This window comes from Pelobates fuscus, chromosome 5 (assembly GCF_036172605.1).
Source record: "Pelobates fuscus isolate aPelFus1 chromosome 5, aPelFus1.pri, whole genome shotgun sequence".
NCBI classification, from domain to species: domain Eukaryota; kingdom Metazoa; phylum Chordata; class Amphibia; order Anura; family Pelobatidae; genus Pelobates; species Pelobates fuscus.
This window is the reverse complement of record NC_086321.1, coordinates 108713567-108731120: the sequence shown is the minus strand read 5'-3', so window position 1 is coordinate 108731120 and position 17554 is coordinate 108713567. Positions and strand designations below refer to the sequence as shown.

The following is a 17554-nucleotide window of genomic DNA, read 5'->3' as shown; positions in this document are numbered from 1 at the left end:
GTGTAATAAATGACTCATTTATCCTTTTTCTTAACTGAGGTCCCTTTCCTTCATTTTCATCTGTAAATACCGAACAAAAATATTCATTGAGGCAGTCAGCTAGACCTTTATCCTCATCTACATACCTTCCTTCTTTTGTTTTTAATCTAACTAATCCTTGTTTTACTTTTCTTTTCTCATTTATGTATCTATAAAAAGTTTTGTCCCCTCTTTTTACTGACTGTGCTATTTTCTCTTCTGTGTGTGATTTGGAAGCTCTTATAACTTGCTTAGCCTCTTTCTGCCTAATCTTATAGGTCATTCTGTCTTCCTCACTCTGGTTTTTTTTATAAATTACTAAATGCTAACTTTTTGTTTTTTACTATTTTGACCACATCTGCGAAGTACCACAGTGGTTTCTTGAATTTTTTGCTTTTACTGACAAGCCTAATGCAATTTTCTGTTGCCTTCAGAAGTGCAACTTTTAAATAATCCCATTTCTTTTGGACTCCATTTAAATTGCTCCAGTCTGATAATGACTCCTTTACACATATTCTAATTTTAGAAAAGTCTGTTTTTCTAAAGTCTAAAACTTTTGTTTTTGTGTGGTGTGACTCAGTCACTGTTCTTATATTAAACCACACTGACTGATGATCACTGGATCCTAAACTTTCACCTACAGTAATATCTGATACCAAATCTCCATTTGTTAACACTAAATCTAGTATGGCCTCTTCATGAGTTGGCTCCTCAACGACTTGTTTTAGAGACAATCCCAGTAGGGAGTTTAGAATATGTGTGCTCCTGGCACAAGTAGCTATTTTTGTTTTCCAATTCACATCAGGAAGATTAAAGTCACCCATGATGATAACTTCCCCCTTCATTGTCATTTTAGCTATTTCTTCAACTAGTAAAAGTGTAGATACAATTCAGTAGACTACATTGCAAAAATTTAAAGTAGACCACACTATACAACATTTCCTAATTGTTACCAAAAAACTTTCTCTATGTATTAGACTACACATGCAGCTTGTCAAATTCACTAAACCAAGTATGGTCAAGCATCCAGCAGAGATTTACAAATTTATGCCAAATATCATCTGGAAATGTGTCAGACATGGAGATTTTAATCAATTGGGATATTTTTGGGAAAAAAAAAATAAAATCCCTTATGATACATACACTTTTCTTATTTTTAAAAAGCCCTGTAGAAAAATATTGTGTTTAGGTTTTGCTTGAAAATGCATTTTACTAGAAAACATTTACAAAAATAGAAAAAAAAAAAAAAAAAAAAAAACCTTGTGCAACCTCCACATTATTCTGTTACCAGACACTTCAGTAAAGTAGCTAAATTATGCCTGTCATCCCTTTGGGCTCTGTTCAAATAGATCATCTTTAAGGTCATAGAGAGGACATTCCTGTCCCTCAACATTAACAGAGGGGCTTATTAGTACACGCCACTAAATAGGAAATTGTGGAAAACTAGATTGCAATAGAGGAATTGTAAATTTTAGAAGAAAATTGTGGGGCTACAGAGACAGCATTGCTAGAACATAGTTTTACGGAAATTGTAATTTGTAAGACCTGCTCCATTTTAGTGATTATCTACCATAAACAATTTTAAACCTGCTGTCTTTTTTAATGTAGAAATTGTTTTTGAAGTGGAGCTATCAGTTTGGATAGGCAGAGTGTGGTAAAGCCTAGTAGAAGAAACGGAAGTGCTTCACATGTGCCTCTCCTTTCGGTGCTACCATTTCTCATTTTCCTACTGGAAATGTGCCATTAAAGAGCCAGCAGGATATGAGGGGAACATTTCCCACACACAACACAATATTTTTAATAAGAAGTAGTGACAGTGTAAGCTACTTGCTCTGAAATTAAATCTGGTATGAAAAGTAGTCAGCAATGAAATTCCATTTCAACGCTCCCCTCATGGAGGGCAACAAATCTAGTGCAAACAGTGTATTTAAAAGATGTCAGACACTTTCTATTTTATGGTTTGCAATTACGGTATCTTTGGAAATGTAACTGAACACTTTTGCAGAAAATACATTAAAAGAACAAACATATTATTTATTTATTTATAAAATATTTTACCAGGAAAGATACATTGAGATTTCTCTTGTTTTCAAGTATGTCCTGGGTCCACAAATCATTGCATTGTTACAGTTAGTGTACAATAAAATACAAATACAATATTAATATACAATATATACAAAATTTAACATAGAACAGGTAGGAAATAGATAATCAACCATGACAGGTGCATTCTGTTTTGAGGTATGTAGAGAGGGATCTCTTAAAGGACTTTAAGCTTAGGGAAGATTTTAAATTTGTTCCACAAATGTGGTGCTCTGTAGGAGGAGGAGGATCGGGCTGCTTTCTTTTTGTATAGAGGTAGAGTTAGTAAAGTGTTGGTACTGGATCGGAGGTTGTAGGAAGTGGGAACAGCCGGGGAAAGCATTGTGTTCAGGTAGGGTGGGAGTTTCCCAGAAAAGCTCTTAAACACAAGGCTGGAAAGATGAAGGGTGTGTCTGGATTCCAGCGACAGCCAGTTTAGTTCTTTTAGCATGTCACAATGGTGGGTCCTGTAATTACATTGTAGCACAAATAGGCAGAACAAGTTATACAATGTGTTGAGTTTATTAATGAGGGATTGTGATTCAGATGCATATACTACATCCCCATAATCAATGATTGGCATCAGCATTTGCTGTACAATCTTTTCCTTTACTGAAGGGCTTAGGCAGGATTTGTTTCTGTACAGGGCACCTAGTTTTGGATAAAGTTTAGATGCAAGCTTTTCTATGTGCAGGCCAAAAGATAGATTGGGGTCTAACATCATACCCAAGTATTTGAAAGAGTGGACTGCGGTCAGTGTGCCATTTGAAATTGTTTTGATGGATAGGTGGGAATTGTGTAATTTGTGTAATTTAGGTACTGTTCCAAAGATAATTGTGACAGTTTTGTCAGTGTTCAGTAACAGTTTGTTTTTTGCGATCCACTTTTCTACCTCTGTAAACTGGTCTTGGAGCACAGCCTCAAGCTGCGGTAGATCGGAATTGCTCGCATAGATTACCGGGTCATCTGCGTACATGTGTACATTTGAGGATTTGCAGACATTAGGCAGATCATTTATAAATAATGAAAATAGTAGGGGCCGTGAATGGAACCTTGGGGAACACCACACGTGACTGGGAGAGGGAGGGAGTCACTGTCAGAAATGGACACATATTGCGAGTGATCCGATACATACGATCAAAACCAGTTTAGCGAATGATCACCAATACCCGAGTTTTTGAGTTTGTGCAGTAGAATGTCGTGGTCTACTGTGTCAAAGGCCTTAGCAAAATCAAGGAAAATAGCTCCAGTCAGGTCTCCTTGTTCCATGCCAGTTTGGATGTCATTGCAAACTTTTAAGAGGGCAGTTGTAATGGAGTGATTCTGGCGAAAGCCCGATTGATCAGGGGTCAGATAGTTTGATTGTTGGTAATACTCAATAATATAATTAAATCAATTAATTTTACAGGCTCCGGCTGCACACCTATTGTTTCTGTATAACTTGTCACCGGTAAGGTTAAAACTGTTAAAAAATTATTTTTTAAACAAAAAAAAGGTACTACAGATAGGAAATCTGTGCAAATTTATTCAAAAAACAAACAAAACAAAAAAAAAGTAGGTCATAAAAAAAAAAGATAGCCAAAAGTGGTAAACTTTAAAGGGGGCAGACACAAACACAGCTGTTCTGTATTTACAGCTTTTGATCTGAAAATTAGTTTTGGGATTTTTGTGTTTTTATGTTACATGTACAATTTTGCATAGTTTTTGTAAAAACAGATATGGGACACAAGCCGCAAGTATTAACTACAACACAATGCAACAACACACTAACACACATCCATTAACCGCTACACATAAACTTACTACCATTACCTTCACACCCTTATGCTCACACATGCATGCAAACACCGAAATGTACAGAAACGCAGCGGATGACTCACTTTATGAGCCGCGGAGCACATGGGAGTCATTTACCCCATACATAAGACCCATCTCAGAGACTAATGGCGAACGGACTGGCTAAGGCCAAACAAATTAAGATAAGACGACAAGAATGTCGCAATATAATTGTAATAACATGTAATGTGGTGTACTGGTCATAGGTTCGTACACGGGTCTCTGGGCCCCACATGTGTTTAAGGACTAGTACTAATATGCTGAGATGAAAACGAATGTGACATTGCGCTCCCCAGTGTAAATCCTAGGTTGTGACCCACAGTAACCGACACGGGTCTTGGTCCTGGGGGGACACTGGTCAATGAGAGAAAGGCGGCATGTGGCTGACGAAGCAGGCTAGCATCGCCCCTATGCACGACCACATTTGGCTGTGCATATGGTCCATGGGCCAGGCAGAGGCTACATGACCTGTCATCTAAGTAATGCAACACACGAAAGAAGATAGGGACCCACAGGACCCATGCGGTCTCAAGAAAGATACTGTATGAACTAGGCGTACAACCGCTTAAGCCATCATTTCCCATTGGGGAAACAAAGCTAGCACATCCCCTGAATTTCCCACCAATCAAGCCTTCATGTAATACTATACACACCACGAAGAGCTCAACAGCCACTCATGGGAGAGCTGGGAAAACTCCCATCCCGATGTGTGGACCGTCCACACCATACCCTCCTAGGAGGAATTCTTGTTCACCCCACCCAAGTTATTACACCCCGGTTCCATCCCCTTACTCATACCAACCACCAGGAGAGAATAGTCTCAATGGGGGCGCACACATACCCCACAACCAACTACCATCAATCACAAAAAAAGGTACACACACAAGGGCCACTGAGTGTCTTCACCCAGCATCTTAACCTATTCCAATGTCTATAACGATACGTACTCACAACACTCGAGGATTGAATCATCCGCACAAACGCCAAATTCTTTTAGAAGCGGCAAAACGAGACAAGATAGACATACTGTGTGCCCAAGAAACACATTTCGTGAAAAACAGAGTCCCCAACTTCGGACTCAGACTTCCCAACTCAGTTTCATGCCACACATACCTCCAAATCCAAGGGAGTATCATTTCTTATACATAACTCATTGACGTTTGAGCTTCTAAAAGTCAACAAAGATACACAGGGGAGGTACATAATCCTGCACTGCATGCTAAACAATACTGAATACGTATTAGCAGGCAAATACAGCCCGAACACAAACCAAAGGCAATTCCTGCAAAAAGTCCTGAACAAACTCCCTAATCCGATGCCGGGGGCTGTGGTCATCTGCGGTGACCTAAACCATGTACTGGACCCACACACGGACAAGACTCACACAGATACCCCCCCTCGACATCTTGCAACTAACACACAAAGCACAGCCATAACCAAATTAATAGCAGAACACAACCTACATGATGCATGGCGCACACTACACCCCATGGACAAGGAGTTCACTTACTACTCACAAGTTCACAAATCATTCTCAAGAATAGACCATATCCTGGTATCGGGAACACTAATACCGAGAACCACCCAATGTGTCATTGGGGACATTGTATGGTCTGACCATGCACCACTCACGATTACACCAAGAGGTTCCTTTCCCCACAGAGGACGGGCACCTTGGCGCCTAAATGACTATTACATGACCCTGCTTTCCTGACCCAGACGACCCAAGACCTGGAACAATACTTCCAGACCAACGACACCCCGGACATATCACCCACCTCCTTGTGGCAGGCACACAAACCAACCATACGAGGACTGATGATAAGTAGGGCCTCATACACCAAACTCACATCCAACGCAGAATGCCTAACCCTGCTGCGCACCGTCCGAAACGCCACAACCGCACATACGACAAACCCAGACACAGCCCATCTCACGACAATTGCATCGGCCACGCGATGCCTAAATGACATTCATCTAGCCAAAACATCGTACACGATGCAACGTCTAAAAATTAGACAATACTCACAGGGCAATAGAGCGGGGAAAGCTATGGCAGCGTTGCTGCAGAAACAGCAAGCCCAATCCAAGATCCCTTACCTAATTGCCAACAAGGGGGAAAAAATATACAACCCTCAAGATATCAATGACGAAATGGCCAAATTCTACCATAATTTATATAACTTAAAGGACCACTCTAGGCACCCAGACCACTTCAGCTTAATGAAGTGGTCTGGGTGCCAGGTCCTTCTAGGGTTAACCCATTTTTTCATAAACATAGCAGTTTCAGAGAAACTGCTATGTTTGTGAATGGGTTAAGCCTTCCCCTATTTCCTCTAGTGGCTGTCTCACTGACAGCCGCTAGAGGCGCTTGCGTGATTCTCACTGTGAAAATCACAGTGAGAGCACGCAAGCGTCCATAGGAAAGCATTATGAATTCAGCCGACGGGGAGGAGAAGAGGAGGATCGGAGGAGGAGAGCTCTCCGCCCACCGCTGGAAAAAGGTAAGTTTTAACCCTTTTCCCCTTTCCAGAGCCGGGCAGGAGTGGGACCCTGAGGGTGGGGGCACCCTCAGGGCACTCTAGTGCCAGGAAAACGAGTATGTTTTCCTGGCACTAGAGTGGTCCTTTAAAACAGGACGACGGAACATATCAACCCACTGACACTGAAATAGAGGACTTTTTAGATCCCATACACCTGCCAACACTGACACAGCAGCAGAAACAATCGATACAATCACCGGTAACGACCCACGAAATACAACAAATAAACCTGCCACCTGGGAAGTCCCCGAGTCCAGATGGTCTAAAACTATTATTACAAAACATTCACTAACATACTAGCCCCCCGCCTGACACCAGTCTATAACCACATTATCACCACAGGCAAGATACCGAAAGAAATGCTCATGGCACATGTAGTGACACTCCCCAAGCCAGGGAAACCCCCAAACAAAAGCCAAAACTTACGCCCAAGCTCGCTCCTCAATACGGACACGAAAATACTAGCCAAAATATTCGCCAACAGACTATCCCCAATTATGCCCACACTGGTGCATGAGGACCAGGTAGGCTTTGTGAGCAGACGCCAGGGAGCAGATGGGGTGAGAAAAGTACTGGATTTGCTGGGTGGGCTGCGTGGAGGAGGTACGCCCAGTGTATTAGTATCACTAGACGCCGAGAAGGCATTTGATCGCATTTCCTCCACGCGGTCCTAGGGAGGTTCGGATTCCCCCCCGCAATTCACGACTCTTAGCAAAGCATTATACTCGTATCCCTCGGCCCAAGTAGTGAACGGTGGCTTCTCCTCAAACAACTTTAGCATATCCAACGGCTCACGACAAGGCTGCCCCCTATCCCCAATACTGTACATCCTAGCCCTGGAACCCCTTACACATCTGATCAGAAACAATCCCCAAATACAAGGCATCAAAGTAAAGAACACAGAACACAAACTAACATTATTCACGGACGATATCCTCCTCACGCTACAGAATCCCCGGATTTCATTACCTGCACTACACCACCTCATTCACCAATATGGAAACTGCTCATATTACAAATTAAACATTTCCAAAACACAAGCAATGGGTATTAACATCCCACAACCGGAGCTAGGCATCCTCAAAGAGGCATTTGCATATGAATAGCGAACGGATAATCTCAAATTCCTAGGGATAGCCTTAACAAAAACATTAGCAGGTATCCACAAAGCCAACTACAACCCACTACTCATAGAGCTTAAAAAATTTCATACAAAGCTGGAAAGGGAAATTTATCTCATGGGCGGGCAGAATAGCGGCTGCAAAAATGCTGCTCCTCCCGAGAATACAATACTTATTCAGAACCATTCCACTAGCAGTTCCCACCATCTATGTACGCGAAGCACAAAAAGTAATTAACTCATTTATATGGAATAATACCAAACCCAGAATCGCGAAATCCACTCTATACAAACCATTTCCAATGGGAGGCATGGGCTTACCGAACTTAACTAACTATCACAAAGCAGCCATCCTAAGCCAGGTGCTAGCTACAAGCGGCAACTCCAATCCCCCGCAATGGTTGCAGATGGAAGCGACCTATACCAATAACTTCACATTACCGGTCCTGGCCTGGATGTCTAGGAAACTAAGACCGAAATATACGAACATCCTCCCCACAACACAGCTCACGTTACAAACATGGGACAAATTCGGGGACGCATACATAATGAAAGGGGGCATCTCCTTAGCATGCCACTAGAAGCGCTGTCCTTAGTAATAGCAGGATTCAACTTCCGGTTGTGGCACAACCACAATATCACACATCTTTTCCACATATGCCAGGGTCCAATACTGAAACCATTTGCGGAGATACAAACACAATATAAGCTATCAGACACAGCACAATTGTCGTATAGACAGCTTACGTCATGGTTTAGGACCCAAACAATATGCTCGTACAACATTGTAAATGGTCTACAGCTGACGGAGGTGGAAAAAATATATGTCTTAAACTAAGACCGTGGAAAAAAACTGATATCCATGGTCTACGCCACACTTAGTACCAAAGAGGGTTCCCACGCCTACACATTTGTAAAGGCATGGGACCGCGAACTCAGTACCCACATCACAGAGCAAGTGGGCCCAAATACTGGTAGATGGTACATGGTACCAGTACGGCTCAAAAAAGGTAACCCCAATATACCGGACTGATGCTGGCGCTGCATGAAGGACAAAGGGTCCATGCTCCACATATGGTGGTCCTGCTCAAAATTGCAGCAATACTGGATGGACATAATACAAGTAATAAAGGCCTGTACAGGTGTCCACCCCCAGCGATCCCCAGAAATTTATCTATTACAATTATTCCCAAAAAACCTCACAAAAGCCCACCAATACCTTATATACCAAATAATAGTGGCAGCCCTCCAGACGATAAGCAGGCACTGACGGGACCCATGCCCACCAAAAGTAGCCCAATGCCTCGCCACAATACAGCTCACAAAACAATATGAAATAATGGCACGAAAGACCGCACCACCGAAGCCAGCAATAAAGGCAGCTTGGGAACTATGGGAGAAGTACATAACCACACAGGGCTGAAACCCTGAGCCACCGATATATAGAATTACCCACTAATATAAGACAAGTACGCAACTCCACCAGCTGAGACCATACGTACGTAGCAATGTGCATATAGCAACAATCTGAATGCAACGACTAGGAGGAAGAGAATGTACCTATGCAACACAAATAAGCTGTACATATGTTTTCTGTAACAGTGATTATGCAAAACATTTCCAGCCTTCTCTGAATATAGATTCTCCCCCAGACTCTCCTACCCCCTCCCTCCTCATTCACCCCCACTCTACCCAGTTACTGTTAATAAAAGATTAAGGTATCAACCTGCTCAAGAGGAACAAAGCAAGCAACAAGAACCGTGAAACAGACGAACAAGACTGTTACTCAGTGCAATCCTTCCTTGTTGTACTAAATACTGATATGCATGTTGATATTATAAAAAGCAAAAAAAAAAAAAAAAAAGAGCTAAACTGGCTATCGCTGGAATCCCGACGCACTCTTCATCTTTCCAGCATGGTGTTGAGGAGCTTATTTGGGACGCTTGCACCCTACCCCAGCTGTTCCCACCTCCTATTACCTCAGGTCAGGTACCATCACAATATTTAGCATACTACAATAGAAAAATAAAGTGGCTCGATCCTCATTTTCAGAGCACCACAATTACAGAATAACCTCACAGACACAGTCAAATCTTCATTCAATCTAAAATCCTTATGGCAATATACCTCAATACAGAATCCGCCTGTCATGGTTGACTATATTAAAACTTCTGGGATACAGCAACCTATGGAAAACTTATCAGCTCCAATAGCACCTGATCAAATGTACCTTCTGGTGGTGGGTGACCTCGCAATAAGTTATCGAGCAGAAATTCAAGCGCTAGAGTCTCAAACATTAACGGTTATGAACAATGCAAATGAAAGAGCCTGACTTTGCAAAGTGGCATTTTAAAAAGGTCATCTTCTGTACCAGATTAAAACAATTCTGCATACTTAAGCATTAGTTGTATGAAATATAATTGAAATGGTTAATTAATAATAAAATGTAAAAAAAGTTGTTTAATCCTCAAACCCTACACATTACCATTGCTCATACACACTGTGCAGACACACAGACAGTCAAGTATTTATTTACAGATGAGAGACACAGAAGCAAGTAATCTCTTCTGAACGGGTTAATGCTTGGTACATCTGCAATGTCTGCAAAGAAGAAAAACGAATACTGCCCAATCTGAACTTTAACCCTTGCTGTGCTGCATTAACAATGTAAAACAGTTAATCTTCTCTTCTGTAGGAAATTAAAATTTGCGCTGTATTAATCTAGTGATGCAGATGTAATATAACAGATGACATTAGTATCTTGGAATACCTTTTTTATTGGACTAACAGCATTTTGTAACGACAAGCTTCTGTGAGATCTTCCCTTTCTCAAGTCTAAAGTATTTCGAAGCAAAGATGGAACAGCCTTCAAAGTTGAGTTGTGATACAGGGGTTAAAGCGATGTCAGAGCAGATAGTACACAGGTGTGATTAAAAGAAAAGGATTAAAAAATAAACACCATTCGTCCAGAAAGTTCTAAAAAATTATGTATAAAGATCAGAGAGTGAGGAAAAAGGAAAAGATTAAAAAAATAATAAACAAGCAGGAGATAAATTAGGTTACTCCAATAAAAAAAACAGCAAGTAAAATAAAACAAAAAAGGGTATTATTAATATTAGAATAGCATTTATATAGCACCAACATATTAACATATTCCACAGTACTTTAATATACCCGATTTATTATAGTAAACAAGCCATGACATACAAACTACTGTAGTGGTGACAGAGATGAGGTGGAGAGCATTCTGCTCAAACAAGCTCACAACCTATGGAGTTACAAGATCCTAATTTCATCTGTTATTTAACTTTGGTGGGGAGCAACTGGTTACCTGTCATAAAGAAGCATCAATAACAGATAATCCCATGAACCTTGAGCACATTATTTGAATAAGTGTAAATACTGAAAGTCATCCGAAATACAACAAATAAGAAAAAGGTATAAGCAATTTTCAGGTTACACTGACCGAAGTGTTTATGCTAAAAATAATATTCCATGTATATGAATGACAGGTGTTTTATGCACACATACAATGCTTTATCTAAGAGCATGATGTCTGAAAAACCAAAAACACTTGTGAAATATACAGAGTGCAATAAAAAAATGTAACTTTAAAATAATGTATTGGATGGACAGGTGTTGAGTTCTCTGAAAAAAGTACCGTATATATATTTCAAAGCTGTTAATAGTAAGGTATCTGAATATTGCAGACAATAACACGGGCAGGAATGGTATGAAAACACGACCAACAGCTCTGACTCCATAGAGCAAAATTAGAGGTCCCTGATTAGTTAAAAGGACACTATAGTCATCAGAACAACTACAGCTTATTGCATTTGTTCTGGTGAGTAGAATCATTACCTTCAGGCTTTTTTGCTGTAAACACTGTCTTTTCAGAGAAAATACAGTGTTTACATTACAGCCTAGTGATAACTTCACTGGCCACTCCTTAGATGGCTGTTAGAGATCCTTCCTGGGTCATGGCTGCCTAAAATGCATTCAAATATTCAGTGTCTCCTCTCTCTGCATGCAGACACTGAACTTTCCTCATAGAGATTCATTGATTCAATTCATCTCTATGAGGAGAAGCTGATTGGCCACGGCTGTGTTTGAATCATGCTGGCTCTGCCCCTGATCTGCCTGTCTCAGCCAATCCTATGGGGAAGCATTGTGATTGGATCAGGCTACCACTTCTGATGATGTCAGCAGGCAGGTCTACAGGAAACAGGGACAAAGCCTGCAGTTCCAGACTTGAATACAAGTAAGATTTTACTATTTTAGGGAGACATGAGGGGGGCCAGGGTGGCTAGATGGTGGTTTTAACCCTAAAGGGTCAGGAATACAGGTTTGTGTTCCTGACCCTATAGTGCTCCTTTAAGTCCATTCCAGTGCTGCCAGAGTTCAAGTTTAGATTTTTCCTCACATTGAATACATTAACATTGATATCATACATTTAAAAAAAAATAAAAAAAAATGGGTAGTTTTTATACCTGGTGTTCCTTTTTAAGTAAAAATCTTGTTAAAACACAGTTTGCTAGGCAGGTTATTTTAAATGCCTACAGCTGTAAATCTTAACCCTACAATGTAAGCATTGCTAGATCTACTAAAAGGCAATATTTTAGATTTAAGGGTTAAAACTAAAAGGACCACTATGCCCAGATCACTTCATTCACATGAAGTGGTTTGGGTACTATTAGTGGTCCTTTAAATCCCTCATATACAACCCTGTACAATGTCCTAAGAGCATCCCTAATGACACACTGCACATGAACTGCTACAATCTGCAGTAGTTATGGTGCTTAATTTTTCCCATTTAACAAATGTTTCATTTTAGTTTAATTTCACATTTTAAGATAAACTAAATCTAATTCCAAGATTTTTTTTTACCATATTTATTAGCTACACCTAACAAATATAAAAATAGTATTTACCTGCCCTAATGACAGTTAGAAAGGTTGATGATAACCATGAACGATAAAAGGAATGTTTTTCTACAGGTGACCATGTGAAATAACTTGGGTATGGCCCAGTACATAAGAAGTCACAACAAAATTTATTTTTCTAGCAAAAACAATAAATGTCAAGTTTTACAGTAGATTTACATACACAATGAATAAACATTGTATGGTAAATGCTGCTTACCTAATCTCAGCTCTCCAAAATTGCCACACCCAATCTTTTTTCCAACTCGAAAATTAGGCCCGACCATTAATACTCCAGAGTTCGAAGATCCAGTACCACGTGTATTGTGGCCTGACCGGCCACTGGGCCGGGCCATTCTTTCATCAGGTTTGTCTTTGTCTTTCTTTTTGCCATCCATATCAAGTTTACGGTACTCCACTTTGAATTCTTTTTTACAGACAAGCAAACTCAAATGGGGTGTTGTGGAAGTGGAAACATAACGAGGTAAGTTCACCCGTTGGATAAGGTTAGTCACTGAGCTGAAGGGGGAAGAGAGCTCAGCAACAGCGGATTCATCCCATTCGCAAATTACTTCCAGTAGCGTATTCCCTGCAGCAAAATGTACCTTGGATGATAGTCCAAACAAGAATGTTCCCAAGAGTAAATTTATAACCTGTAAAGCAGAAATTAACATCAGTGAGACAAGAATGAAATAATTAATAAAATCATCTAAAATCTAAAGTATTATACAAAAAATAAATAAAGAGATGGTCCACTGAAAAATAGTCTGAAATTTCCATATTTCACAATTAAGGATCTTTGATAATAGCAATGTCCTTAATGAGATACATGCATTCAGAGATAAAAAAAATTCCACAAACAAAATACATTAACACTCACAATCATAAATGCAACATATTTTCATAAACATATGCTTCTACATTCTATTGGAGCAGTGGGTAAAAAAAAAAAAAAAAGCTATGAAGACACCCTAGAAAGGAAGAGCAAAGCAACAAAGTATGATACACACTGACACCAAAATGCCTTAATCACAAGAATGAAAAGTCATAAGCCATTGCAGACATCCCCATCTTTACTCCAATCTTAACCCCTTAAGGACCGGACTGTTTTTGCGATGTTGTACATTTGCGACCAGGCATCTTTTTACACTTGTGGTGTTTGTGTTTAGCTGTAATTTTCCGCTCTCTCATTTACTGTTCCCATACAAATTATATGTTGTTTAAATATTGTTGTATAAAATATTGTTTTTTTCAGGACAAAAGGGTCTTTCTTTACATACCATTATTTATATAATCTCATGTAATTAAATTTTTTAAAAATGAAAAAATATGATGAAAAATTGAAAAAAATACATGTGTTTTGACTTTTATGCGAAAAATCTTTTACTCATCTACAAAAGCGAATGAAAAAAAACTGCTAAATAGATTCAAAATTTTGTCTTGAGTTTAAAAATACCCAGTGTTTACATGCTTTTTGCTATTTTTTTGCATGTTATAGGGCTATAAGTACAAGTAGGATATTGCGGTTTCAAAACATACATTTTTAAAATGTATCAATAGTGACATTGTAACACTATTATCTGTCATAAATCGCTGAATAACACCCTACATGTACATATTTTTTTTAAAGTAGACAACCCAGGGTATTCAATATGGGGTATGTCCAGTCTTTTTTAGTAGCCACTTAGTCACAAACACTGGCCAAAGTTAGCATTTATATTTGTTTGTGTGTGAAAAAAGTAAAAAACTAAATTGAACGCTAATTTTGGCCAGTGTTTATGACTAAGTGGTTACTAAAAAAGACTGGACATACCCCATTTGCAATACCTTGGGTTGTCTTCTTTTGCAAATGGTATGCCATCATGGGGGTAATTCTCATTCCTGGGCTACCATACGCTCTCAAAGGCAACGTAACCAACCTGGCCATTTTCAATGTAAAAATATTTGACCCATATATTTGACCCTGTAACTTTCAAAAACGCTATAAATTCTGTACATGCGGGGTACTGTTTTACTCAGGAGACTTTGCTGAACACAAATATTAGTGTTTCAAAATTGGAAAATGTATCACAACAATTATATCATCAGTAAAAGTGCTGCTTTGGTGTGAAAAAGGCAAAAAAAGTCACTTTCACTGACAATATCATCGCTGTGATATGTTTTACTGTTTTGAATCACTAATATTTGTGTTCAGCAAAGTCTCCCTAGTAAAACAGTACCCCCCATGTACAGGTTTTAGAGTGTCGTATAACGTTACAGGGTAAAATACAGTGATAGCAAATTAAGTTCTCTGGACTTTCGGCCTGGGTTGGCAGGCAGGTCCCTTAAATTGCAATCAATAAAATAACTTAATTATGTAAAAATATTACATAAATACGCACGTAGAATTTAAATATATATGCATATTTATATATTTGAAGTCTACGTGTATATTTATATAATTATTTATGTAATTTTGTATATGGCCATATGAATAGTTTGTATTCTTTTTATTTATTTATATATACATAGATATATATACAATTTAATTCTAAGTGTATTTTGATATAAATATATATATATTAATATCAAAATACAGTTCGAATAAAATTTTGTATAGATATATATTTTTTTATTATTATTTTTACATGTTTAATTTAATTTACTTATTTGTATTTTATAATATATATATACACAATATATATATAGTTATTATATATATTATATATACACACATGTGTGTAATTTAATTATAAGTGTATTTTTATATTAATCTATGTACATATTAATATAAAAATACACTTAGTATGACATTATATATGATATATAGACATATAATATATGTCTATATTATATATATATATATATATATATATATATATATATATATATACATACATACACACATATATATAATTATTTTTTTAATTAACATTAACTTTATTTTTTTTTATGATTTTACAGTTGCAGGGAGACAGACAGTCCCCCTGCAGGCAGACACATGGACACCTATTGTGACCATGTGGTCGCCCTGTTGAGCGATCACATGGCCCCAGGGGTCCTAATCCGCCATGGGGAGACTGTCTGGGCTGCAGGCAGTCTCCCCACACCAGGAGCAACGACGATCGCCGGCGGGGGAACGACGGCGATCGGGTAAGTACATCTTAAAGTTAGGACAGTTCAGGACCGTCATCGGTCGGCAACGCAAAAATGCAGATGACGGTCCTGAACCGTCCTCCGTCCTTAAGGGGTTAATGAAAAATATTTAATGTAGCAAAAAAAAAAAAAAAAAGTAGCCTTTAGTCACAATTTCTGAGGCAAAAACAGACTCCTCTCTAAAGTATATGCCCATTTACAACCCCCCCTACATCATCACTGCCTCCTTCTCACACATCATGACTGTCTCTCCAGGTCAGCTGATGACAGCCAATCAATGCTGTCCAAATTTAGATGAAATAGTCATCGCTAATGCAGTAGTGTCAGCATTGGAAGTATTGCAAGGGAGTGGCTGTGACTCAAAACATGGATGGCACCAGAAGCCTATCTGTTCTTATTATGGTGCTTACAGTGCCCCTTTATGTATTCAAATACCAAGTAAAGTGGTTTATGCAGCAAGTTAAAGGATCACTATAGTGTCAGGAACACAAACATGTATTCCTGACCCAATGGTGTTAAAACCACCATCTAGCCCCCCTGGGCCTCTCATGCCTCCATAAATAGAGTAAAAATCTTACTGTATTCAAGCCTGAAGCTGTAACTCTGAATGCTGTTAGACTCAGAAAAACAAACAGCCTGCTGACATCATCAGAAGTGGTAGCCTGATCCAATCACAATGCTTCTCCATATGATTGGCTGAGTGACAAAGAGGCAGATCAGGGGCAGAGTCAGCATGATTCAAACACAGCCCTGGCCAATCAGCATCTCCTCATAGAGATGAATTGAATCAATGAATCTCTATGAGGAAAGTTCAGTGTCTGCATGCAGAGGGAGGATATACTGAATGATTGGATGCATTTTAGGCAGCCATGACCCAGGAATGATCTCTAACAGCCATCTGAGGAGTGGCCAGTGAAGTTATCACTAGGCTGTAATGTAAACACAACATTTTCTCTGAAAAGACAGTGTTTACAGCAAAAAGCCTGAAGATAATGATTCTACTCACCAGAACAAGTTCAATAAGCTGTAGTTGTTCTGGTGACTATAGTGTCCCTTTAACAATGTGTATGAACAAGTTTAATTCACTTTCTGACAGGAGAGAGTTAAGGATTTGAATATGTTGGGCACCCAACAAAAACCAAAGAAATTCAGTCAAACGGATTTTGGATGTAGATTCAATGAACAGGAATTAAAATGGAGTAATGTTAAAAATATGACTTCCCTGTAGAACTCTGAAAACACAATTTACATTTTTGACATTAAAGAGAACATGTAGCCAATGCCAACTACACTTTTCAGGGCAGTCATGGTGTAACAACATTTTTTTGCCTTTTTTATTTTTATTTTTTAACCGACCATGAAAAAAAAAAAAAAAAAAAAAAAAAAAAAAAAGGAGATTCACTAATAACTACAAAATATAATAAAGAAACTTCACATGGGGAAAAATTGTTATGGTTAGGACTTGTCGCAGAGCCAATTCAAACACATCCTCGCCAAAAATAACACTGTCTGTGATAATTACTTATAGTCTACTGATTAACACTCATCTAGCCAAATAATTCAACAATTTCCTTGTGAATAGTTCAAATCATGCTATCGAAGACATTTAACGGTCATGGTTATATTCCAAAGAGTACAGCATCACTTTTCACTGGCCTGCTGTGGCAGTTATTTAAATGCAAATATGGTTAGAAGAGTTCCTAATTTTATTAAAGGACACGGAGACTCATATTATGCTTTATCTCTTTCTTTATTCCTCAGCAGCAAAGAAAGGATATTGAAATATTCTTAGAAGAAATCCCCCCCCCCCAAAAAAAAAACCACATAACATGTTCCCAATGGGTTAACTACACTATAACATATTATCCTTGCACCATATTGTCCCATGTGACCTTAAC

General features: G+C 38.9%; 1 protein-coding gene across 4 annotated transcripts in view; it reads right to left on the bottom strand.

Annotated features, from left to right (window-relative positions):
• CSNK1G3 (casein kinase 1 gamma 3) overlaps positions 1-16252 on the bottom strand; it is a 118217-nt gene extending 101965 nt beyond the window's left edge. For 3 of the 4 annotated variants that reach the window (XM_063454131.1, XM_063454132.1, XM_063454133.1), the window contains exon 1: positions 12742-13014. In XM_063454131.1, the coding sequence (XP_063310201.1) occupies positions 12742-12919 (178 nt within the window). In that variant the 5' untranslated portion in view covers positions 12920-13014. Of the gene's footprint in view, positions 1-12741; positions 13175-16234 lie in introns of those variants that run through there. The other variant, XM_063454134.1, reaches the window with a different exon arrangement.
• Between the last annotated feature and the right edge of the window lie 1302 nt (positions 16253-17554).